At 45.0% G+C, this 15,369-nt stretch overlaps 1 protein-coding gene across 3 annotated transcripts in view; it reads left to right on the forward strand.

The window, feature by feature from the left end:
• The window catches only part of PDZRN3 (PDZ domain containing ring finger 3), a 237,565-nt gene that overhangs the window by 167,362 nt on the left and 54,834 nt on the right, over window positions 1-15,369 (forward strand). Inside the window, exon 1 of one of the 3 annotated variants that reach the window (XM_038565839.1) lies at window positions 1,546-1,681. The exons of the other annotated variants lie outside the window; for them this stretch is intronic. Within the exon in view, the coding sequence (XP_038421767.1) occupies window positions 1,664-1,681 (18 nt within the window). The 5' untranslated portion in view covers window positions 1,546-1,663. Of the gene's footprint in view, window positions 1-1,545; window positions 1,682-15,369 lie in introns of those variants that run through there. 3 annotated transcript variants of the gene reach the window in all.

Consider the following 15,369-nt stretch of genomic DNA (forward strand, 5'->3'; position numbering starts at 1 on the left):
TTTGTTGAAACATCATCAAGAAAATTAGCAGGGGGCCAGAGGAAGACAGTTGGCCTCATGAAGAAAGTGAAGAGAATGTACTTTTGACTTGTATGAACCTGTGTCTGAAAAACATAAATGCAGTGTTATGTTTTTGTTTGCTCGGTGCTGGAGAAAAGTGACCTGTCACTATAAAAAGTAGGATATTACATCCCACCTTCTCAGAAGGTTTTGGAAACAAGGCATCTTCATCCTTGGAACAAGATTTATTATAATATGTTTTACAGTGAGAAAAATAGGAACTCAGAAATCATACATGTGTTGCAAGTAAGAGTGGTTCTGTGCTAAGAAAGTAGATTTCTAGAAGTGGCATGTTGTAGCCAGTGTCTTGATTTTCTGGATCTGAAATGTCTTTCTTTACGAGAGTAGGGATAGTAATATAGCTATTTTTTTGAAGATTTTATTTATTTATTCATGAGAAAAAGAGAGAGAGGCAGAGACACAGGCAGAGGGAGAAGCAGGCTTCCTACAGGGAGCCCAACATGGGACTCATCCCGGGTCTCCAGGATCACACCCTGGGCTGAAGGCAGCGCTAAACCACTGAGCCACCGGGGCTGCCCAAATACAGTTATTTTTTAATGTTAACACGACGTTCTGTAGTTATTAAGAATTCAACCTCTAGATTTGGATCAGCTGAGGTTTCATTCTGGTTCCAGCAGATTCTGAGTGATTCTAAGTAGGTTCCCTAACCTTCTCGACATCACCTTTCTTGTCTACAAACTGGAAAGAATATTCTAGGCAAGACTTTTTAACCTCATGGAGTTATCATAAGAATTAAATAATGCATGGTGCAGAGTAATGCTTAAAGCATATCAATGATGATGCTCTGAGAATAGTCATTGGTCATTACTCATGGTGATTCTTTCATTAACAGGAAAACAAGCTTTTCTCAATTATAAAAACTTAAAAGTATTATGAAAATAAATTTGGGAAAGGGAACTCCGAAATAGTGAGGGTTCACCAGAAAGATATGTACACTACTAAACAAACAGATTGAAATAAGAGATGCAAAATTGGATAGAACCCTAGAAGAAATCAGCCAGTGTACCAAAAGAGTGTAGAAATTTAAGACAAATCTCCTAGGGATGATAAGTCAATCAGACCAAAATATCAATGTGAAAAAATGTTTATAATGATAATAATGAAACAGACTTCAAATCAGCTGGTATCTCAGTGCACAGAGATGAGACTTGATTAAACATCCTCTGGATGCTAAGTACTTATTCACACATTGTTTCATTCACCTATTTAGTTATGAATAAAATAATGCTGCACTGTTTGTGCTTGTTCTAGAACCCCTTGGTTTCTCATTTAGCACCATGCTATAGCCATCTCTCCATGGCAATTAATGTAGATATTCTTCATGTTCATGGTCAATATTATTCTTGGCCTACTTGGTCCTTAGCATTTATAGATACTACTCCGCCCAGCTTAATGACTGTGTTCTTAGATAATGCAGATTAATTCCAATAACAACCTGGGCAGAGCAAACAAGAGGTAAATCTGGAGTGAGGATACATGTCATCCTTCTCAAAGGGAGACATCAGCAAGTCTCAGACTATTCACATCAGCCCACTTCTATTCCTTCAAGAGAGAGTTTGTGTGGAGACACGTTGATGTTGCAATGCATCGTCCTGCTCAGGTGAGCGTAGGGGGCGTCATTGCTAATGGGCTTTGGGGGCGAGAGAGAGAAAGAGGCAGGTAGAGACTAAGAGAATGGCTGCCTCTCTCTCCTCTGAGTTTTTCCGGGCTCTCTCATTCTCTGGCTCTTGTAGATTTGGCTGAGAACCCTTGCATTTGTGTATGTACCGGTAATTTCAGCCATGTATGAACCTCTTCTGAAACATACCTGCCTGTGATACAAAGCCCAGGCTTACTGTCCTGCCCAAGGGATACTATCATCTCTATTTGTTTTCAAGCTGGTTTAAAAATAGAGAACGTTGTGCTAGGATAGCTTGCTGTGATCTGATTTTTTTTTGATCTGATTATTTAACTATAATTTGTACCTGTGCTTTTCACAGGCCCTGGCTACACTCTGCCATCAAAATATTTGGAATTTATTCTTTAAACAGTGTAGGCCACTTGGGTTGTTGATTTAAAACATGCTAGAGGTTTTATAATGGTTATTTATATTGGCCAACACTGACCACTCGGCAAATGACCTGTTGATGTTGGATAAGGATAAGAGGCACTGAATACAATGCAGGAGATGGAAAGAGATCAAAAAGAATGAGTGTGTTAGCTTAGCAACAGTGCTCCGTAGGTTAGCATGGAGATCAATTGTCTGTGCATGTGAGGTTTTCAGAATTGCGTTATTTGGCCCACACACATGAATTAGATGTTCTCTTTGGGAAAATTTAGGAGTTTCTCAACCTATGTATTCCATTACAGTATCAACGTTGTTGATTTTATAAAATCATTGTAGATTATATAAAATTATACATAGATTTATATATATACATGCATGTAAATACATATATGTGTGTATATATATTATGTGTGTGTGTATATGTATATAGAGTTCAGGCAAGAAGGAAACAACTTTATATATATTAAAATGAGTGTGCTTTTTTAAATGAAAGCCTATCAGTCACTGTGAAGTAAGTGTTTCTGTGAAGTAAGTCCATTTCTGCAGACCGCTCAGGAATTAACAGTGAATCCATTCATCGGCCTGCCCGCTGGCAAAGGATGTAGCATACTTTGTCCCAACTGTTTTCTCTCATCACTGTACTTCTTTGCTTTCATTTATTCAGTCTCAGAGTGTCCGTTTGTTTGTAGCCCGTTTCCGGTGTCATTTCTCACCGTGCAAATGTCACATATGAGACAAGAGAACATGCATGTTTGACAGCTGCCCAATAAATTATGCAGAAGAACAAGTTAAAGACAACTGCAGTGGACTTGCAAAAACAACCCAGATATGTGGCTGGGTAAAAAGAATTTCCTTTGGAAAGCTTGTTGTCAACACCAGTTGTTACTTCATGAATAACTTATAAAATTATTCAACTATACTGTCTGAGTGAAGCTGTAGCTTGGTTTGCCCAGGGGGCGGGGGTGGGGCAGCACTGAAGTAACTCAAAACTTGAAACCAAGTGAAATATGGTGACCAGAGAGAGAGCCAAAAGGAAATGCGTGTGCTTTGGAATTCCCAGTATTAAATCAATGCATGAATCATAACACAGTGGAGGTGGCAGTGGGACTGTGCAAGAAGCCTGGCCCAGCCAGAACAGACTCGGCCTCACATTTTGCTCCCTAGGAGCGTGGAGTTCCCAGCACATGGCTCTGTCTACAGTGCAGTAAAACAGAAGCAAAAATTTTAAAAGATTGTATTTATTTATTCATGAGAGACTGAGAGAGAGGCAGAGGGAGAAGCAGGCTCCTTTGCAGGGAGCCTGATGCGGGACTCAATCCCAGGACCCCTGGATCATGACCTGAACTGAAGGCAGATGCTCAACCACTGAGCCACCCTTGTGTCCTTAGAAGCAAATTTCAAAAGAACTATCCAAGGTGTATTTCCCTGTATCAGTTTTGCAGAACTCTGTGTGACAGATATATTATGGTTTCTTAGCAGAAGATAACAAATGACCATCACCCTGTTGGAGGCAGAGGAAGGAAATGTTTGTTGCCCAGTCTATCTCCTCCTCACCTTCCCTCCCCCAGCCCTCCTGCATCTCTGCCTGAGATCCTGCGCTGCTAACCAACCATGTTGACTCTCTTTGTTTTGGTCACGTGCAGTGCCCCCACCTCAGGAGTGCATATTTGTGGAATGATGTGGGGATTAGGGATTCATTCTGAAGCCATGAGGCCATTTGTCCTCTTCACATGGGAATCAAGCTCGCCGCCATGACCTCAGCTGCAGCTGTGTTCTAACCATTGGGCAAACTGGCCCATTAAAAAAAAAAAAACATAGCAACTTGTTTCTTATGTACACTAGTCAAGATCTGACTGGGTTTGGCTTGCTCACAATTTTCTCTGTGTTCACTGTTCAAACTAGCAGTGGATTCCTATCACTTATGAGAACTGACTCCCATTAAACAACATGAGCAGATTTATCTTTGAATCTTTTTGCAGGGCTGTGTGTGTGTGTGTGTGTGTGTGTGTGTGTGATGAGAAATTGGAGTATCTGTGGGACTCAGTAGAGGGAAAGGTGATGACCTAATGTAATAGTAAATGATTATGGCGTGAGTGAGAGTTACCTGGCGTCAGCAAGCTGGTAGTGTCTTAAGAAAGGGGAAGTGCTATTTTAACATTAGTGGGCAGATATGCTGGGGAAGGAAATATATTTATCTAATCCAGTCACATTTAGACAGGTAGTTGGCAGCTCAGCCACTCTTTGAACCCAATTTAACTTTGATATTTCTCTCCCATTTATTTACAATATTTAGTGACCTTGTTTGGCACATCTTTGCACCATGACCAAAGTGACAGACTCTAGTCTCTGTTGGATTAATCAGTGTGTTCTTTGATCCATGGCATATGTTCCCCGTAGACATCTAAAGTCAACGTATTCAGCATTTGTGGTCTGGAGGTTCAAAGTTGTTAACCAGGCTGATAGACTGGTTTGGATATTTGCATCCAAAAGACTCTTCCTCCTTCTCTCTCTCTCTCTCTCACACACACACACACACACACACACACACACACACACACACACACATCCACTCCCAACAACACAAATATTGACTCTACCAATCATTCATTAGCAGTAAAAATTTGAGAGCAATTATTTTTTTACTGCGCTTGCCCTGAAAGACACCATTAATTACTTTATTGCCTGTGGACTTGAGCCAGTTTCGGTGTCCCCGGAGTCTGCTCCCCACCCAAAGGAGTATATGCAGCTCCGAGAAACACAGCACAGGATGTTGTGTGGCAAGCAGTGCACTGACATTGTGTGTTGACTTCTAAAGTGAGACATCAAGATTCTCCCTGTCTTGGTATTGGATTCCTCTTGGTGTGGAGTTCACAGGTCAGGCTTGGCAGTGACGGTAGGTTTCCCCAACAGCCTAGACTCCAAGTAGAGGTGGGCGTTTGTGAATTTGGCATCGTGTCAGATGCTGCTTTTTTTTTTTTTTTTTTAAGAGCATGAGAAATGTTCCAAGTCATCCTAGAAATAATTATCTAGGAGAAGGACATTTTTTACTATTAACTTTGATGGTCTCATCCAAGGGGACTGATGAACCAAGGCTCCTGATGGGTGGCATCTGCCGATCTTTCCTCTGGAACTTGTCACTTATGATGTTTCGTAGATGGTTGTGAACCAGGCAACATAATCTTAATGCTGCTGAGTGGTTTCCATCCTTCTCCTGGTCTGCTTAGTAGAAGTAGATGAATGTTTTCTAGAATTTAAACTTGTGCCCTGAACTAAATTAGCCAAGGATTTCTTCTCAATCTGGAAAGCACTACAAGTCATTTGTAGTGTATATATTTATTTATTCAAAGTGGGCTATTCCTTTATTAAAAATGTATTGATTGCACAAGTGGTATGGCCTCTCTCCCCACCAAACAGAAATGAACTGAGACTTATTAATGTGTCTGATTACATGGTAGGACCTCAATATCTGTTGGTTGAATTCATCAGCTTGAGTCTAGCTGTTCCACACCACTTGTTTTCAGTGTGTGTGTGAATTATGATCCCAGTCTGAGCGTTCTTAGCAGCGTCACCCATTTTTGAATCTGAGTTGAAATAGCTTAGTGTGTAGTAAGTTTAACAAGAGCTTGAGAATGTTTAATAAGCTCTATAAGATAAAGAGGAGTTGCAGCAGAGAAAGTTTATGGGATAAAGGGCATCTCAATCCAAAATGCAGTATTGCGGGGTGGATTTATACCGTGAGAGGCCAGGCTCAAATTATAATTTGGGAAATCGTTTCTAAAAGCCACTGCTAAAAAAAAATAAATAAAATAAAATAAAATAAAATAAAATAGTAAAAGCCACTGCTGTTGGAACTCACAGTGGAACTGGATTGAAGCATTTTCCTCCTTGGTAGATTTTTAATTTTTAAAATGTGAACTGAATGTGAAGGAAAAGGCCTGTTTGGTCCAGTGCCTCTAGGGGACCCTTCCTCATGTTACCACCTTCTGGAAGAGCAACCCACAGGGTGTCCTGCCCGGCTGTTGGTGGTTGGGAATGTGAACCAGACTCACCACGAGGGAGCCGGTTTTGTTTTTTAAGCCAACTGCCTTTTCCACAGAAAGCATTTGTTAGAACAGGCGCTTCTTACGCCCTGGCCTGAAGAATTTTTTAGCCAAGGAAAGTCAGTATGAGAGAGGGAATATATTCTTTTGCAGCCTGTGCCATAAGAACAAAAGTCCAGGTTGCCACTTATTATAGTTTAAATGATCGATTCTAGCTTGCTTTGATTAAATTACATATTCAATTATTTTTGTTTGAAATTAAAAGCTTGATTATATTACCGAATGCTGTGTAATTTTACACGCGCCGTTCGCTTGTTTAACAATGAAGCCCAGAGTGTGATTTAACACTGTGGCCGCCAGTAGGAAGAAGCAAAATAATTATTTTTTCAATATACAAGTCCTCATCATGATTCAGAAATCAATATGCATCCGTGGAGGATTTGTTTTTGCCGTGGATTATGGACTTCAGGGTGGCCTCCCTTCATTTCCCTATGAATGTAAAACCTGGAGATTTTGGCTGGCCAGGCTGGTTTTTATTTCTCTCTCTCTTTTTTAAAGACTGATGTTTAACTACAACCACTGGGACCTAAATCAGAGCATCCAGTGCCCAAATATGAATATTAATCAGACGCCAGGCCACGGAGCTCCTCTCTGAGTTTGACAGTTTAAAGGATCAGTTAGTTAATTAGAAGATGACATGGCATGCCGGGTCCCAAGGCTCTGTCCTGCCTTCTGTCTCCTCTTTTCATTTTCCTTTTTGACAAGTTGGATTACATCATTACTTGTAGTTTCACTTGTTATCCCCACCGTGAAATAAGAATATTTTAAGCTTTAATTATCCGAGATTTCTTCCTCCTCTCTCTCAAAGACCAGGCTTCAATAAAACTCAAAGAAATATACAAGAAGCGGAGGTTCAAAAGCCCACGAATATCATCAGCCTTATGACCTCAGCCACACCACACTGTAGCAAGAAATCGAACATGCTAAAGAGGCCCCGGAAACTGGTAGTGGTAGTCCCAGTGATTAGTTTTAAATAAGAAGATGCCTGTTCGGACTTTGGCACCACATCACAATCGGTGTGCTCATCCTGTGATTCATGGACCTATGCGTGAAACATAGGGCTGGGTACCTAGGTCTAGTGAATGGTCGCCTCTTTGGGTAGGGCTTAGGAATCTGCATTTGACAAACCCCACCACCTCACCCACCCAGAAGGAGGGCATTCTCGTGCACCCCAAAGTCTGAGTAATTCTGTTCTAAATGTTTTGGGTGTTGTTCTTGACATGATATTGCACTCTTAAGAAGGCAAAGTTTACATGTATTCCGTGGAAGAGCCTAATTCCCAGGAGGGCCAACAAGCTTCAGATCAGTGTTCAGTTCTTCAAAATGAAGGTTTTTCTGATGCCCTAAGTAGAATTAACTCTTTACCCTGTTGCCCCACGCTACTTCTCATACATCTGTCGTAGCACATCTGAAGTTGGTGCCATTTAGTCCACGTGTCTGTGGGCTCTTACAGACACTGAACTACTCAAGGAAGTGGGGCTTCTCTCCTCTCAGACAGTAGGGATGAAAATTTAAAGAAGAAGAACAAACTGAAATCTCCCATTTTCCATGAATGCCATGAACCAGCCACTATACCAAGTAATTCAGAAAAGCCTTCTCAGTGTTCTTCACAACAATCCTGTGTGGTTTGATGAGGACATGGGCACTCAGGCAGAAACAAGCTAAGTCCCAGTGACATGTGCTAGAGTAGGGGTTGAGCCAGTATTTCAAATTCGGCAGCCTGAGCCCCCAATCCCTGACTCTTCTTCCAATTTTGCACAGAAGGTATTTATTTACAAGTGAGAAGAGAAAAGATATTTTTAGATGTCAGAGGGCATTTCTGATATGTTGCACCTCCACTGACAGGAGTGCACACAGAAGAGGTGGGGAGGAGAGAATTAGTATCTGTGCTGATACCCTACTGACTCCTGGAAAGGCTATGACATCGGAATGTGTCTTCTATTCATTTAGAAGGCGGGAGGAAAGAAGAAAAACCTGCGTGAGTCACCAGAGGGATCCATGGAGAGCAGGAATATATACTATCAGGAGGAGTTAAGAAGTGACCAGGGTCAGACCTTACAGGGAAGTAAAACCAGTGGTCACATTTAGGAAAAAAAAAAAAAAAAAAGGCATTAGTACAGTGTCCAGAAAGCTGGGCTCATATCCCAGTTCTGCCAGTAAGTGACCGGGTGACCCTGGCTACAAGAACCCCCCAGTCTTTTTGGATTGCAATTTAATTTTCTCCAAAGTTGATAGAGGTAAATCTTGGATCACAGATCTCTGTGTCCTCCTACTTAGATAGTTGAATCAAGGACTTAACAGAAGGCTCTTGGTTGTGACATTGGAGAGGTTCTTGTGAGTGTAGATGAGATGGTGTTGGTAGCGTGTTGTCTGTAGGAGGGACAGGTGGTGAGGGCAAACCAAATCACATGGTGTTGAGGTGAGAAAGAAGGGAAGGTATCTCCTTGTAGACTCCCCTGTCAGAAAGTGTGACAGTGAACGGCAGCAGGAGTAGGTTGGGGGGTGGCAGATTGGAGTATCCTCATTCCTCTTCAGAATGAGGAACCTGAAGGCCCGATGGGCAGAAAGACGGCAACAGGGCCTGGGCTGGACAGCACGGTGGGAGGGATTGCAGTCGCGTAGGCCATCGGTCTAGAGAACCCGAGTTCAGAGGGAGCGAGGCCTCCCTTTCCTGTAGAAACTGGAGGAGCGGAGCAAGGGGAGGGGGCGGAGGGAGGACGTGCTGCACAGAGTTGGTCTCTCCACCAATGCAGACAACTTGGGGGCAGGGCAGTAACAGGGAGGCAAGCCCGGGGATCGCATAGAACGTGTACTTCCATGGGGTTCCCAGAAGCAGCGAAGGCTTAGCCCACGTCGGTCGGAACCGGTCAGGAGGCCTTCTGCCCTGTTTTCCGACCGGCACAAGGGAGCTGGCACGGGGCGGGGGTGAACGAAGCGGGGGAGGCAAGAGCGGGGTGGGAGGCCTGCCCCGCCAGCATCGTGCGCCCAGGAGACACGGAGGGCACAGGTGCCCGGGCGAGACAGGGAGGCAGGGCTGGCTCGCCGCAGTACAACTTGGCATTTCAGAGGAGGAGCTACGGAGGAACACCACCTGCTGCCCCGTTCCTTCTCCATCGTTCTGCGCACCCCGGTTAACCCTTCTTCCTCCGGCCAGGGGCGGCCTGGTTGGCACGCTCTCGAGGCTCACGGGCCTGTGTTGCTGTCTGCACCTGCCGTACCTTCAGACGGTGCGTCCCTTCAGGGTAGGTGGCTACGCAGGCCCAAACAGGACCGTGTAGCGAGGACTCCGTAAATACACGTTTATTCTGCTTTGTAAATTTGTAGATTATGTCCAGCAATTCTTTGAGGACTTCCCCCCCCCCCCCAATTAAGATACTAACAAATTATTTCAAAGGTCCTTAAAGACAGTACACATATCCGGCCCCTCTGTTGGTCAGGCACTTTCACCCTTGATAATTTTGCTGGTCCGTGAACCCCCAAGTGGCAGAGAGTTCGTGGTCTCTGGTGTTCAGGGTACAGTTAACAGGTCAGCGTGGCAAACGGGTGGGACTATGGGGTGGCTCACCCAAGCAAAGTGGTGAAGGACATGAAGGAGCACCTTGTCTATGTCACAGCGTTTGTTTCTTTTCCTGTAATGAAATGCCTTGGCCCAAGGTAGGTCATGGTGGAGGGGCTCAGAAAGATGCGCAGAACCGCCGAGCGCTGACGGAAGGTACGAAAAGTGAAAGAAGGTGCCGTTAGTGCTCCTGGGTTCATCCCATAAAATAAGTTGTGGTTTCAGAACACCCACTTACCTTGTCGTTGATGCTACCCAGCGGAGCTGCGCCTGCCTCATGGTAGATGAAAGATATGCAGGATCCAGGCGTCCCAACATTCAGACGCACAGTTCTGCACCTTTCTATCTCTTGACAGTACTGTTGCACTTCAGTAAGCCCACTAATATCAGATATATCCTATCAGAGACTATTTTAAATCACCTCCATTTGCTCTGCCCTTGGGCTCTGCCCATAAGACCAGAATCTGAAGCGTATGAGTGCAGCCTATGATCTAGTGTTTTACTTCCCCCTCATTTATATTAGAGGGAACTTCATTAGCTTTTGGATATATCAGTTTTAAAGATGAAGTATAATGTCAATAGTTTTTACTCAGTTCTCAAGTGTATCAAGTTGTTACATTTTCCCAGAGAATGTTAAAAATTAGTATTGCCATTTGTGAGGGCATTTTCCCCTTAAAACAAGCCATTGGTCGTAATAGTGTTTGCTTACTTATTCTCCGAAGTGCTGTTTCATATCGAAAGTAAATCCAGGATAGAAGCTTGATAAGTAATGTCAGACGTGGTAGCACACAAACCTTAGCCGTACAAGTGAATTATGAAGCCCCCCTTTGCCATATTGTTGCTTTTCCACAAATAAGTCTCTTTGTCACTACTTGTTTATCGTCTAAGTGACTTTAAAATAATGAATTAGCTTCCCATTACTGCCCAAGTCATCCATCCAGCTCGTGCTTTTCCTATATCGCAAATTCCTTCAGACATGAATAGTCCAGGAGCCTCTGGCTCCATTATGGGCTGTCGAAAAAAACAGTCTATGGCAGAGGTGTGCCCTAAATCCTAGAGCCCGGCCAAGACTAAAACAGAGAAGCTGCGTTTTCCTGACCCACTCTTGGCAGCAGTTCAACCTGGCATGCACCAAAAAAAAAAAGGTACTAAGTAATTTGCCCATTAGGGCACCCAGTTCTGAATCCGGATCTGGGCTCTTTCTTACAACTTCTTGCCTCTACCCCGTGTCACACCCTCGCCGTTTTATACTTTGCCACCTTCACACTAACAAACACATTGGTCCCAGACCACTTCCTCGGACATGGCTTCTGTCCCACCATTTATTTGCCCTTGAGACTGCCATTTCCCTGGACTTCCCACCATGGCCCGGGCACCCAGCTACATCTGCACCTAGCATGTCCTCCCTCACACTATTCTGCACACATTGCTCCCCTTGGGTTGTTATTCCCATGTTCAGATCCCCTGCACCTTGCAACAACCAGCCTAAATCCTATCTCCTTCACGGAGGCTATCTTAATTACAGCAGACCCTAGAATCATAGCCCCAAGGAGCTTTGTTGTCATTATCTCCTGGGGGTCATTAGGAGCAATGGTCTCTGTTGTCCTAAACCTCTGCTCTCTGCAGCTCAGACTCTTCCCCCTAACCCCCTTATGGTTCAGTCCTGTCTTTCAGAGGAGGTTGTCAGCTCTGAGTATAAAGACAAGGTTTTACAGTTTTTCTGTGTTTCCTCAGGGGGCATGATGTGCAATTCAGATGCTTGGTAAATACTTGCTTATTGATGAATCATTGTAATGAAGCCGTTTATTTGTCATAAAACACTGTGGGCTTTCTGTCTTCAGGAACTTGAAGCTTTCCCCAGAGAAGGAAGAGGCTGGTCACAGTCACCATTCTATCCCAAACACTTAGCATAACATTTGCCAATTCACACGATTTGGAAAATGGAAAGATGTACCCCCAAGAAAGTAGCACACACCAGATTACAGCAAATGCTCTAGCAGAGCACCTAGGATCTAGAAATGAATTTTGATAGGTGATATTGGGATTGGCTTTAATGTAAATGGATTTTGAAAGCTTGGAGTTCAAATTGTGAGAAGCAGAGGGTATTCTACTTAGAGCTAACAGGCTCATTGAAAGCACAGTGGAGGGACACCTGTGTGGCTCAGTGGTTGAGCATCTGCCTTCGGCTCAGGTCGTGGTCCTGGGGTCCTGGGATCGAGTCCTGCATCGGGCTCCCCGCAGGGAGCCTGCTTTTCCCTCTGCCTATGTCTCTGCCTCTCTCTCTGTGTCTCTCATGAATAAATAAATAAAATCTTTTTTTTTAAAAAAAGAAAACTAGGAAGTAAATAGCGTTGGGGCCATACACTGAAAAGGGTGATTCCCTATGGCTGGAAGTTTGGAGGGTACCAGTGTAGAAATGGGAAGTTGCTGCAGATAAGTTACCTAGGCCAAGGACTACAGGATTGTTGGAGTTTGACCCCTTGGGAAGCCAACGGTGAACTTAGCGAGAACAGCGGTAGTCCTGAGGTCGCCGTGAGTCAGATGCAGAGCAGCTTATTCCATGAAGACAGGGATTTTATGTTCCTTGTTTACCACTAAACAACAGTGTCTGGCTCATAGCAGGCAATTAATAAGAAGGTGTGAATCAGTAGGTGGTAGGTATGAAGCGAGGCTTTTATTTCCACCCGGGGCACTGACTCTGGCTGCCTCCCTCCTCCCGCCCCTGGCCAGAGCTGCTATGCTGGCAGCAGCCTGGTTCCCACGCCCCCTCCCAATGAGCTCACGGGAGCCCAGGGTTGGTGGGCACTGCCTCCTCCCCACAGGTGGAGGGGAGCAGGCCTCGGAGCAACCCAGCCTGCAGGTTCCAGCTGTGGTCTCACATCCAGACTCTTACACTTTCTATCATGATACATTACCGACACCACAGGGGCCTGGGCACCTTGGTGTACTCCATGTAAACTGGCCGGTGAGGGGGCCTGGGAGGGAGGTGGGGACCACAGTGCCCCTCCCCCCATCTCAGGGAGACAGTCTTTGCTCTTGCTCATGTGTACAACACGTGTGTCAGATTTGGGGGATTTATCAAAAGATGTCCACAAAATATACATTTTGGGGGAAGTTCCTTTTAAAAAAAAAATTATTTATTTGAGAGCGAGAGAACGAGCGGCGGGGAGGGAGAAAGAAGAGGGAGAAAGAAGCAGACTTCCCCACTGAGCAGGGAGCCAGATTGAAGGTTGATCCCAGAACCCTGAGATCATGACCTGAGCGGAAGGCAGACACTTAACCCACTGAGCCACCCAGGTGCCCCGAGGTGAAAGTTCCTGATTGTATTTTTACTTGGTGCCTAATCCAAAATTTTAAAGATGCTGCCCCAGTCCAGCATATGGTCAGTAACCTCTAATGTCATTAGATGAGGTCACATTTCCTCCTTTGTCCCTCCAAGATTTTGTCACGTACAGTTATCCCCTTATGTACATTTTTTCCAGCCTTTTATTCTGATCATTTCTCTGAATCCACAGTCACACAGTCGGTGCCCTTTCTATGTGTCCCTTAGCCCGAGTTCTGAATCTCTCCTCCGTTTCTCTTGCCGAGTGTCCTTCATCTTGGCTATTTGGTCCTGACGCTTTCTTTCTGTCATCCCAGTTTAGGCTCCACGCAGGTAAGCCTGGCTTAAGCCCTCAGGTCTTTGAAGGATGTGCCTGCCCTCGTCTTAATTCCCCCAAATCCTGGCCTGACGCCCTCTCCAGATATCTTCCCTTCCCCTCAGCCTCTGTCTTCACACATCTGTCTTTGTCACATCTCCTCTTCAGTCTCTCCTGCCGGGACTCCAGGCCTGGAATCTTCTCTCCTGCTATCAGAAATCCCACATCCAGTGGTTGGAACAGACTCCTGTGGTTCCCGGCAGGCCTAAGATAACCCCCAGGCCTGCCGGGAGGCTGGCCGGGGTCATGGAGCTACAAAACTCGTCACCCCCTCCTGCCATTCAGAAAGTAGCCTTTGAGGGATCCATCACAGGTACGCAGGCAGAGTGGCTCTGGGAGGACCGGACACATTTCATATCCCTTGGACTCAGGAGGGACCCCAGGGGTCAGGCTGCTAGGTGGTTATAAATATTAAAAAGGAAAATAATATCTAGCATGAGATGGGAACACATCACAGTTGCAGCAAGACATGCCTCTCCTATTCAGCAGGCCACTTATTTATACAGATTTTGCCTGCTGATCAGGATCATCACGAATATATTATGTCACTTAGATTTTTTTCTACAGCAGCTCCTGCCACTTCGCAACAAGGACCCAGCTTTTAGAGCCTCTTTGTGTGCATCAGTGTTCCTGACAAACGTGAGGTTGTGGGAAGCAAGTGATGCCCAGCAGCTTGCCGGCTTTGGGGTTACCCAGATCCTGGGTAACCTGGATCTCCTCTCCACTGTTCCGGGCCATGTGCTCTTGGGTCATTCACACTGCCTGCCCACAACCACAGTTTTCACCTGCATAATGAGGGGATAAGAGTGAGCACGGCCTCATGGTGCTATTTGTATCAAGGAACTCTTTGTTCATTCTGCCATAGTCTGGTTGGCAAATTTTGGTTCACAGGCCAAACCCAGGCCCATAGCCTGTTTATATACGGCCCTCAAATGAAGAGTATTCTGCCCATTTTAAAATGGTTGTTATAGGGGCGCCTGGGTGGCTCACTCAGTTAAGTGTCTAACCCTTGGTTTCTGCTCGGGTCATGATCGCAGGGGTCATGAGAAGGAGCCCCACGGGGGTTCCACACTCAACAGGGAGACTGCTTGAAAGATTCTCCCCCTCCACCCCTCCCTTCCTCTTTCTCTCTCTTTCTCTCTTCTATTCTCTGTGTCTTTCTCTCTCACTAAAATAAATAAGTAAATCTTTTAAAAAATAATAAAATGTTGTTATATAGGTTTCTGCATAGTATTCTCGATTTTGCTCTTGGCCCACAAAATGTAAACTACTGTTTGGCCCTTTATGGTAAAAGTTTGCCACCCCCTGTACTAGAACATTCTGGAAGGGCTTGGGGTCCCCTGGTTCTTTTGGTTGATTGCAGACCCATAGGCTGTTCTGAGAGCTTTTGTAGGCTTTCTCTCTCTTAAACGCTCTCCCTCCACAGGCTTGGTTTGGGAGGGTAGGTGCCACACTGTAAAGTGGGGAAGCCAAGGTCCCAGGAGATGGTGAATTTCCTCCCTACAGCTCTCAGGGTATTCTGGATTGGACTGAGTTGACCTCCCTTCCCCACCTGGCTCCCTGAGCCAGGGCCAATGGGTGTGCTTCCTCTTCTCTGTGAGGAACTCACAAGCATTTAGAGAGGGTTTGGATGTTTTTCTAGGCATTTCAGGGGTCATAGAGATGACTTGCTCAGGAATCCACCCTCCAGGAATCTCAAAAGATAGTTGGGGAAACTAAGGCACACCCTTACTACCAGAAACAAGAAGAGGCACTGTTAACCAGCACAAACACAGCATGCTCTAGGGCCTTCAAGGAGTAAAAGCATCTACAGGGGCAGCCGCAGGTCCAGCCTGCTAGAACACTTGAATTTTCTGTTGGAAGCCAAGGCCCCTTGAAGCTCTTTTC

Source organism: Canis lupus, chromosome 20 (assembly GCF_011100685.1).
Source record: "Canis lupus familiaris isolate Mischka breed German Shepherd chromosome 20, alternate assembly UU_Cfam_GSD_1.0, whole genome shotgun sequence".
In the NCBI taxonomy this organism is placed as follows: Eukaryota; Metazoa; Chordata; class Mammalia; order Carnivora; family Canidae; genus Canis; species Canis lupus.